Below are 10,881 nucleotides of genomic sequence, written 5' to 3'. Positions count from 1 at the left end.
ATGATTTAAAAAGAAGACAAACGGTGGAAAATTTTAAAGAAATTAAAGTACAATTGAACGTCAAAGATATCTTACAAAAGCACTCAGAAAATGAAGGAGTCAGGATTTTATTTTCAGAATCTAATTTATATTCATATTAGAATAATTTATATATATATATATATATATATATATATATATATATATAAAGATATTTTTAAGTTAATTGACAGGATATAGTTTTTCTTTTTATCTTTTTTACATTTTATATTGTTTACAGAGAGTAGAATTATGTTAGCTATTTTGATCCACACTCCATACCAGTAGGTGGCGGAAATGCACCAATTCGTTGTTTGCTAACCGCGATAAAACGTCAAAGAAGAAGAAGAAGTAGATCCGCTCTTGCTTTGTAGCTACTGCGCATGCACGGAGAACAATATGGTTATGAAAGTGTTTCTTACTTGACTTACGGTTCACGACTGTCTAACTGTCAGTACATTTTGGACAAGGAGAATTACTTTGTAAAATGGCAGGAGAAGATGAGGAAAGCAGAAACAAGGTAAGTAGCTGAGCTCATTTCAGTTGCAATGACAGAAAAGAAGCTACTAGCACGATTTGAGAAGGTCACGAGCGGTTAATATGAAGTAAATAGGACCGTTGAAGTCACTCTCATTGAGGTTATGTGTATCTTCCTTAATTAGACTGTAGCCTATATTGCGATGCAGTGTCAAATAATGTTGCTAATACTCAGGTGTCTCAAATTCTGCCTGACACTGTTGGTGTTGACATTGAGTTAAATTGGCAAACTCAAGTATTAGTAGTAAACACAAAGTATTGCTCCTAAGGAATAACATCAGTAAGTAAATTCGGCACGCTAATGTTACCTGAGATTGTTTGGTTAAACCCTACAAAATCCAGTTCATATACTAAACGTTAATATGAGCCCGTTCACAAAAGCATTGTACTCAGCGACACAATTAGTGACACGAATTTCTGCAACAACATTGAATAGTTCAGCTCACAGTTTATCCTGCGATTGATTTCTGTAAAACATGTAGCATCTATTTTCGTTTCTCATTTTATTCTCAAACTTTTACCATGAATTATAAAGAGTGCCGTTTCTGTGTGAAAAGTTGGTGGGGCACACCCCTTTATGATATGCTCAACATTCTCTCTCTCTCTCACACACTCTTACAAACACTCTGTATCTCACACACACTCTCACACACGCTCTCTCTCACACGCTCTCTCTCTCACACACGCTCTCTCTCACACACACTCTCTCACACGCTCTCGCTCTCACACGCTCTCTCTCACACACGCTCTCTCTCTCACACACGCTCTCTCTCTCACACACGCTCTCTCTCTCTCTCACACACACACCCTCACACTGCAATCAAGCAGAGAACAACTGTACTGAATTTTATAATATAAAGGTACACAAGTGAGAGAGAGAGAGATCTAGTGTTGCTGTCACAAGGCTAAATTAAACTTGCAATTTCCCATCTCTCATAAAAGAGAACAAATGAACTAATAGGACTATAAAAGCCAACAGCAAAATAGTGCAAACCACCAAAGGCAACATGGAAACAAAGACATCTTTTTCAGGATACAACATATCCTTTGTATGACAACAATCCATAGATAAATACACACTGAAACATGCAACCTCATTAATCAGTCCCCAGAAAAACAAGTGCTATTATAAAATGTTTTCACTTATCAAAGCTGCAGGCTCACATGAAGAGAAACCGGCACGGCGGTTTTTCCTCTGGGCAAACTTATCGATCATGTTAGGGATGAAGTCCAGTAGCTGCTGATTGAATCAGCTGGCTTTCTATGGAGAGCATGGCCAAAGCGTTGAGTCGTGGCTGTCCCATGGTGTTGCGGGTGAAAGTTTTTTATCCTCTTCAGGGTGGAGAAGTTCCTCTCTGCCTCAGATGTTGTCATTGGTGTTGTTATAACAATTTTCAGCAGAGTGACTGTCTCAGCAAAGGCCTCCTCTAAGTTGTTCTCAAAGATTGATGTTAACAGAGACGGGGCAGTCTTACTCATGTGAAGCTCAGTGTGACGATACAGAGTAGTCATCTCAGACTTCAACTTGTCTTTGTTTCCAACAGGCCACAGTTTCACAGCACAGTCAAGCTCAGATGTTGGCAATGACAGGACAAACTGAGGGAAATTTGTGCTGTCAACCAGCTTTGCAGTGATCAGGTGGTCACTCTGTGAAAACCTCTGTTCCACCTGAGAGATGAGTTTGTCACATGCCTCCTTCATCACTGGCGCTGTGTTGGTTACACTTCGGCCAGGCTGGTCAGCTCAACCATGAACAGTGGTAGCCAATAAATCAGTTTGCTTTTGGATATTTTCAACATTGTCCTTGAAACGGGTGAGTGAACAGCTCACCCCAGGTGCATCAGTGTTCCGTTTTTGCAACGTGCTGTACAAAACATCCACTTCTGGCATGATTAAAGAAAAAAACTCCAGGATTTGCAGAAAGGCTCTGTCCCAGACTTTACTTGAAAGTCCATAAGCCTCACTTATGGTGGCCTCATCCCATCCTGGTTGTGTAGGCATGTCCTCCATACACTGAAGCAGCCTAGCGCGGTTCTCCCAAACTGCATTCACAGTTCTGCTTTTGAAGTTCCACCTCACTGCTGGTGGCCTTGGAATGCGCCTTGTGTGTTGTCTCGGAAAGAGCTGCAACACGTTTTGGGGCGCCAGAGAAAAATGTGGAAAAATCCCTTAAATCTGCTAAAAACACCTTCAGCACAATCATCCTCGCTGAACAAAGTTGTTGTACGGACATGTTAAGCTGGTGGACGTAGCAGTGAACAAACTGGGCATGTGGGTATTTCTCCCTCATTAAGGTCTGTACACCACGGAAGGTCCCGCTCATCACAGCAGCACCATCATATGTCTGAGCCATTAGCTTATCTTCCAGCCTCAGTGGTTCCAGCACTACTTTGATGCGAGTAGAAAAGCCGACTGCAGTTTTATCTTTGACCTAAATGAACTCCAAGAACCTCTCTGTCACTGTATTGTCAGGCAACATGTATCGCAGCACAACCACCATCTGTGATTTGCAAGAGACATCAATTGTCTCGTTAGCCTGTACAGCAACAAAGGATGTCTCGTCCACTTGTTTGGCTATCTCCTCCCTGTACACTTCATACATGCAGTCTAACAGTTCGTTTTGTATGGTGCTGGATGTGAAGATGGGCTGAGCATCATAGTGTCTCTGAAGTCTCGAATCACCTTCAAACATCGTCTCAAAAATACAACGGAAAATGCCTGGGTTACGGGAGTCCACCGACTTGTCATGGCCCCGCAGTGCAGTTTCGCATTTTCCACATAGTTGTATACAGGTGATGATTCAAGTGAGAAAACAGAAGAGTGCCTTCTTCTCGGTGCTAACCGTTAGCTACTTTTTCTTTAAAAAACACTGCACATTAAATCCTAGGTTTGTTTTACCGGCAGTTTGAGTGATGACAATATCCATCAGTTGGTGTGCTCCATTACACTTAACCTCCAACTTCTCCTGCAAACTCAGTGTTTCCAACCTGTGCTCCAATAAAAAATCCACTTTATTCATCTTCATGACTTCGCTAGCTATCAAATCCTCCCGCGTCTTGCCGATTAATTCATCGATACAGTCTCTTACAGACCGCCAATCATCCGGTCCCTTCTGACTGATCAGCCAATCAAATCTAGCATGACGTTTCACTAGGGCTACAAGCTGTCAGCCCCACTTGTCATATTTTTAATCTGATTTACATTACATAGACAAACACTATGCGTATTAGCACTTTTCCCATGTGCAATACACATTGCACTGTGCCAGAGGGGCTGGCGCGATCCTACCCCTACGGCCAGCGTAGTTCTACTGCAGACATAAAACAGAGAAGAGGACAGAGAAACATGAATTAAAATAAAAAAATTAAAAAAAAGAAAAAGAATCGAATGCAAATCACGGAAATGCTTATCCTAGCAAATACATTATGAAATGTGACTAATAATGATTACTTGATTGGACAGTTCTTTCTAGTCTCCACTAGGTGGGGCTGTGCCCCACCTAATGACCAATTGCCACTGATTTATAAGCATGCAAAGGCTGATTCTGAATGTATTAATGTGATAATTAAAATGAATGGCAAACCAACTTGTCTTGATGTGTTACATAATACAGATACAGATGATGCAACTTCTGGTAATAACTGATAAGATGTCAATTTAGTTTACATCATGTTTCAGCATTAGAGTAGTTAACACATTTACTTCTTGTACAATAGAAGAAAACACACATCAGGTCTGCTTGTGTCTCAAGGGGCAAGAGTATGTTGTGTTTGTTTTTTGTTTTTTTATTCTGCCTGTCTGTCTGTCCTTCAGGGTTTTCGGCTGCTGGGGATCCTTGATGTCCAGAACACCCCATGTGCCAGAAATTCCATCCTGCATGGAGCTGGAGGCTCACTAACTGTTGGCCTGCTGCACTTTCTGGCCACAAGTAAGTCTTATTTCAACTGTGTATGTTCTTGCATGTGTATTTTCTTCTCTCACTCAGCGGTTAACCATCTTGCACCCAGTAATCTAACTTGATACAACAAAGCTATGAATAATAATTTGATTCTTTATCACTGCAATGTGTTACTGACCTCAATGGTAGAAAGAAAATAGCCCCATGTAATGAACTAAGGAGAAGATGAAGAAAACAGGTCTTTAAAGAGGGTGATTTGGAACAGAAACCTGCCAAAATAAATTCTTGATTCTCTGATAACAATTGTTAAAAAAAGAAGTTAAGTTTGTTACTTTGAAGTTTGTTTATGTACCCTTTGACCTCTCAGCAGCAGTCTGATCTGTTGTTCACAGGCCGGGTAAGGAGGTCTTTTGATGTTGGATTTGCAGGCTTTATGCTGACCACACTAGGCTCCTGGTAGGTCTTTATACCATCTTAAACATCATCCTTGTCTTCCCTTGCTGTTTTAGTCACCTGACATAAGAGATAAAAGACGTAGCATTCACTCTGGGCATGCAATATTTACAGATTTTGTTTCTCCCAACACATGCTGCAGTTTTTTCTCTCTTATTGCTTTTTGTAACAAAAACCTGTAGATAGATAGATAGATAGATAGATAGATAGATAGATAGATAGATAGATAGATACTTTATTGATCCCGAGGGAAATTCAAGATGTTGTGTCACCCTCTCCAGGTTTTACTGCAGGATGAACAACGCTAGGCTTCGGGTGCAGCAGAGAATGATCCAGGGCGGCATCAAGAACAAAGTGGTTTATGAAGGAACTCCTCTCGATCCCACAAATAAACCTGGAGCAGAATCGGGATCCTCATGACTTCATGAGAATTCTGCCTCTCCTCTGTGACAGCTGGGAGGAAAAAAAGAGGACAATGCCAGGGCTACTTCAAAGACTTAACTACCATTTTTTTGTCATTCGAAAAACAGATTTCTGCTGCACTAATCATGGACAGTTGTGTGCTATTTTTCTTTTTTTGCTGACACCTTGCGATACAGCTTATCCAAAGGGTTAAATCTCCAATTCCTTCCAACCAAGAACAAACTGTTGGATGGTAAGAGTATGCTGTGCTGATCCTGAAACAAAAAAATATTTTTTACTATATTATTTTCTAAATGTTGCTAAACTCCTTAAACAGATCCAACAAATGTACCACTTACATTCTCATTCCTCTGAACTCTGTGATGCTGTGACTTTAGTGACTGTGTTCATCGGTCTCTTCTGTGTTTTATGCACACGAGGTAATCATATGACCTTGGGTGGACTTGAAGCATAACTTCAAGTCCACCCAAAAGTGCACTGACTTTCACCAAATGCTATTTGGAATAGTACCCACCAGTTTGAAGGTCAGCAGTATATTTAATGGATGGATGGTAAATCACAGCCAAAGTCCTCCACTGTGACATCAGTTGAGGGTGTGGCTTAATCTGTGTGAAAGTGTCAGCCCAGAGGACAGAGCAGCAGCAGCTCTGTGTGTATCATTGAGTCAGTTCTGTGTGTGTACAAAATATAACATGTTTCTTCATCTTCAGCCTCCCTTAACATAATGTATAAAGTAGTCTGTTTTTAACTTGTGCAGAATACAGTATTTGATTCAAAGTAATCAGTCAGATTACTGAACACTTGTTTTTTAAAAGTTTTCAATATTTTTGAGATGAAGAGTAAATAAGACTGAACTCAGTCCACAGACTGTTTCAACACTTAAACTGCCTTAACGTGACCAGACCTATTTCAAACAGTGTTGAGGAGTGAGATAACTGTCAAAGGAAGCAGGTAAACTGACTCAATGTGAAAACAAAATTGAGGTAAGATTCTGACAACACAGACCAATTCTTACAATGAGTGCGTTTACATGGATTTAAGTATCCCGGTTATGAGCCGTATGCCGGTTGTAATCATATTCGGGATATGACGTTTACATGCTCAGAGAAACCCAGTTTCTGTTCAGCATTTTATTTGCGCAGGCCCACATCTCTTTTTTACCACACAAACCGCAGACATTTAGCAATATACAGGACATGAAAACACTGTGGCTTACACATAAAAAATTGAATTGTAACAAAATTAAATTGCCTTCTTAGTCCACAGAATAAGCTCATCCAAAATAAACTCAGTCCATCCAAAAGAAATAATCTAACAAAGGTAGATGATCAAACACTGCCATAGCCTACCAGAATAAAAAAATGAAGCGATCTCACCAGGATGCGTGCCGGATCGGGCTGTATTTAATTTGCCCGTGTCTGCTATATGTTAAAGCCTACCTTCAATTATATTTTATGTCTCATTAACGAAACATAAAAGTTATTCCTCTCTCCAAAATAAGACGCTCTGGTTTGTGCCGTCATGGGCTGGATCTCAAGTCCCTTATTTGCACCGAGTGTCCTCCAAGTGGTCTCCTCCACCTGTGTCTTAGGCTGGATCTCAAGTCCCTTATTTGCAGTCTTTCATGTCTCTTAAAGCTGATTTCCTCGGTCCTCTCTCCTCGGCTTAGTTTCCTCCGTGCATCTCTGGTGGGTGGGACTAAGACTCAAGTGGAGGAGACAACTTGGAGGACACTCGGTGCAAATAACAGACTTGAGATCCAGCCTAAGATGCAAGTGGAGGAGACAACTTGGAGGACACTTTCGTGCATGAAAGAATTTGGCTTTAAGAGAGATGAAACGTTTCCTCGACAGCGTCACATGACACAAACACGCACTGTATTATTTCTAATCAAACACACTATTATTTCTCATCAAGTACACAGTTACAGTGTTTAGTCTCTTTACCCAATAACAAACACCTGAAGAACAACGTGCAGTCTACTCATAACCAAAAGGACAATTTCTACATACTAAAAGATTTCATTTTGAATTGTCTATTATTTATTATTATAATACAGTTTTGACTTAACCTAGTCTGTATTTCAACAATGAACTCTGTATTTTAGAAAACAGATAGTTATGTGTCAGGAATAATAAAAATGATTGATTAGAAAGTAAATGACACTTTCAGAAGATAAATAAGTGTGAATGTAAAACGGACAACACCTGTTGTTTTTCTTAAATTTTGAGATAAGTTTACTTGTTTTGATTGCAGACTCTTTAGTTTTAAATTTAAACCACTCCCATTTACTAACAGATGACATTTCCATTTCAGAAATGTCTTGAGCTAACTTTATAACCTCAATGCAAAAAACTTGATTATCAAGAAGACTGTTATTAAATTTCCATATAGGGTTAAGGTTAGACTCGGTACTACACAATTTAAGCAACAAAGAAATTACACAATGATCAGTAAGAGACGCAGAAATTTCACTCTTAGAAACATTGTTAATTAAGTTTAGAGATATAAAGCAATATTCTAATCTTGAGCACTGGCCATTATTAGCAGGATTAAACCAAGTGTATTTTAATTGCCTAGGATTTTTTAATCTCCAGTAATCAGTCAAGTTTAACTGAGAAGTAAATTCAAGGATGATTTCTTCGTGATTGTGACATAACACAATTCGGGACATAATTCCGACATAATTCGGGAGCTAAATTAAAATCCCCACCTATTATTATTTTATCGGTTGCATAAGTCACTTTCCAGTCCTCTATCAGTCTGCAAGAAAATACATTTTTGTTCAGTGGTTTTAGGTTATAACCATACACACATCAGAATGTAATTTATATCATTATACTCAATCACTACCATTAGCCAATGACCATTAGTGTCATTTCTGTGGTAAATTATATTCCCAGAAAATCTGTTAAACAGAATCATAACTCCAGCTGAATGAGATGTACCATAACTGAAAAAAACAGAGTCCCCCCATTGCTGTTTCAAAAATGTAGCGTCTGCTTCTGTTGAATGAGTCTCTTGTAAGACAATAAATGTAGTCTTTTGCTCCTTACAAAAAAGAAAAGCTGCCTTACGTTTTGTAATATTTTTCAATCCCCTAGTATTTAAAGAAATAAAAGATAACATTCACCAAGTCAAACTATTCAAGGAAAAAAAATGCATTAGAAAAAGGATGCGCAGGAATGAGCAGCTTTGTCCTTATCAACCTACTGATTCAAAAAACCTTTCAGTGTAACATCCTTATAAACAACTGTGCCACACATACACTTCAAACTAGGCGTCGTGCCTGTAATCATAGAAACAAAAACTTTTATCACTGATTATTTTGGATCAACCCGTTGGTTATCAATCAATGCATACCCTTCTTTGAGAAACGCTCTTTTCCCATTTCTCCTCGCTTCCTGCACAAGCGGCCACAGTTTGGTGCGAGCCTCTCAGTCTTTTTTGGAGAAATCTTCCTTAAATCGGAAATGCATCTCACTGCAAACTCTTGCTTCCCTCGAACGTCTCCAGACCTCATCCCGAACGGTTCTCATCCCGAATTGGATAATTATGGCCCTTGGTGTGTTGTTGGAGTGGGCAGGGTCGTTCTTTCTCCCCAGACGATGGACGGTGTCCACTGTGTCTCGCAGACGCTCCACAGATATCGGTACCACTCGTGTGAGAATGCCGATGACAGCTTCTCTTGTATGCTCTCCATCCTTCTCAGGTAGCCCCGTCAGCCTCAGGTTCCATCTCCTCTTATAGCGGGCTTGCTCCTCATGTGTTTCTCATGGTGTTGTTTTCTCTTTTAATTTTGTCTATTTTTTTACTCAGCATATCAATTTCTTTCTTGGTCTCGTCTACCGCCGTTTAGTTGTCTTCAATACGCTTCTCAAAGTTTTTAAGCAGCACAGTTTGTTCGTCAACCTTTTTGGTTAAGACTTGGATGGCGTGCATAATTGCAGCACTCACGCTATCTTCTTCTTTCTTGTCAGATGCCTGTGTTGCTTTCATCTTTTTCGGGTTTGGACTTTTAATAGGAGTATGGCTCAAATTACGTCTGTTGTCTTTAGGAGTTTGATCCACTTCAATATCTTCAATATCACTGTCATTACACACCTCCTGGAGGACCTTCAAATTGTAATCGTGGTCAGACATGCTATCAGTAAAAAAACTAAACTTTTACAAAAATATACAAAAAAAAAAAAAAGATGTGCAAATTCTTGGCACAAGACTTAGTAATGAAAATGAAGGGAAGTTACACCGAAAAAGCGACAATAAAAGGACTAAACTCAGACTTATTTACAGAGCCTGCAGAGACCTTGCCTCTCACTCCGCCATCTTGAATCCTCTCGCTCCTCGGATCTGCCTCCTCTCTCCTCAATCCTCTCTCTTCCGTTCACTATAGCTTATTTGCAGTCTCCTCGGTCTTCGGTCCTCGGCCGAACCGGAAGTAGTTCCAGAGCCGCCATGTTGAGGATCGTCCCAAAGCTCTTATAGTGTGAAATATAGAGTCTTTCTTTATTTTAGATATAAACATCAGTATCATGTTACCGCTGGGTGGAGCAGAGATGGAACAGCATTTGTTTCTAACAACTTTCATGAAATAAAAACAATTCACAGAGATACTGAATAACGTACAATCCATTAGCTGAGTTTTTTTTTAATAGCCTAGGCCTATCCAACCACACCAACCAGCGTGTTTCTGGTCCAAGTTCTCGTTTGACTCTCTAAAGTAAACAAACAAAAGAAAAACCATTAAAATTCCAATAGTAATAAGTAAATAACAGCTAACACCTGTAATTAATTATGGTGGTGCAGTGCCAACCATCTGCAGCTAAACACCTCCAAGACCAAGGAGATGGTGGTGGACTTCCGAAGGAACAAACCACATCTAGAACCTGTTTCCATCGAGGGGGTCGACGTGGAGGTGGTCAGAACCTACGGGTATCTGGGGCTGCAGCTGGATGATGAGCTGGACTGGTCGCCTAACATGGACACTACCTGCAGGAAGGGACAGAGCCGTCTGTACTTCCTGAGAAGGCTGGGGTCCTTCAACATCTGCAAAAAGCTGCTGCAGATGTTCTACCAGTCTGTGGTGTCCAGCATCCTCTTCTACGCAGTGGTGTGCTGGGGAGGAAGCTGCAAGAAGAGGGACGCATCACGCCTGGACAGACTGGTGAGGAGGGCCGGCTCTGTGGTGGGTACAGAGCTGGACTCACTGGTGACAGTGGTAGAGAGGAGGTCTCTGGACAAAATGCTCTCCATCATGGACAACACACACCACCCTCTGCACAGCACCTTCACCGGGCATGGTGAAGGAACCTGTTCAGTGACAGACTGCTGTCACAGTCGTGCTCCACGGACAGACTCAAGAACTCTTTTGTCCCCCTAGCCATAAGACTGTACAACACTTCACTGTCACGGCAGGGAAGAAGCACACGGTGAACCCTGGACTCATTTTTCATTTTTTTTCTCTCACTCCTCATCTGCACTGCTGACCTCAGAGTCAGCCTCCAGTTGGACACTTTAATGCATATTGATAGTCACCTTACTGAGCACAGGTC

At 40.6% G+C, this 10,881-nt stretch overlaps 1 protein-coding gene across 1 annotated transcript; it reads left to right on the top strand.

The window, feature by feature from the left end:
* Positions 1 to 490: 490 nt before the first annotated feature.
* cox20 (cytochrome c oxidase assembly factor COX20) lies at positions 491 to 6,110 on the top strand. The gene is made up of 4 exons (XM_079362876.1): positions 491 to 538; positions 4,369 to 4,483; positions 4,846 to 4,909; positions 5,188 to 6,110. The coding sequence occupies exons 1-4, from the start codon at positions 506 to 508 to the stop codon at positions 5,324 to 5,326; spliced, it is 351 nt and encodes a 116-aa protein (XP_079219002.1). The 5' UTR covers positions 491 to 505; the 3' UTR covers positions 5,327 to 6,110.
* Positions 6,111 to 10,881: the final 4,771 nt, after the last annotated feature.

This window comes from Symphodus melops, assembly GCF_947650265.1.
Source record: "Symphodus melops genome assembly, chromosome: 15".
NCBI lineage: Eukaryota > Metazoa > Chordata > Actinopteri > Labriformes > Labridae > Symphodus > Symphodus melops.
This window is presented reverse-complemented; position numbering and strand designations above follow the sequence as displayed.

Bases quoted from the DNA above. Each gene is read 5' to 3' on its own strand.
- cox20 (XM_079362876.1), top strand. From the start codon at position 506: ATGGCAGGAGAAGATGAGGAAAGCAGAAACAAG. The intron at 539-4,368 runs GTAAGTAGCTGA...TCTGTCCTTCAG, and splicing joins ATGAGGAAAGCAGAAACAAG to GGTTTTCGGCTGCTGGGGAT. The intron at 4,484-4,845 runs GTAAGTCTTATT...TGTTGTTCACAG, and splicing joins GCTGCACTTTCTGGCCACAA to GCCGGGTAAGGAGGTCTTTT.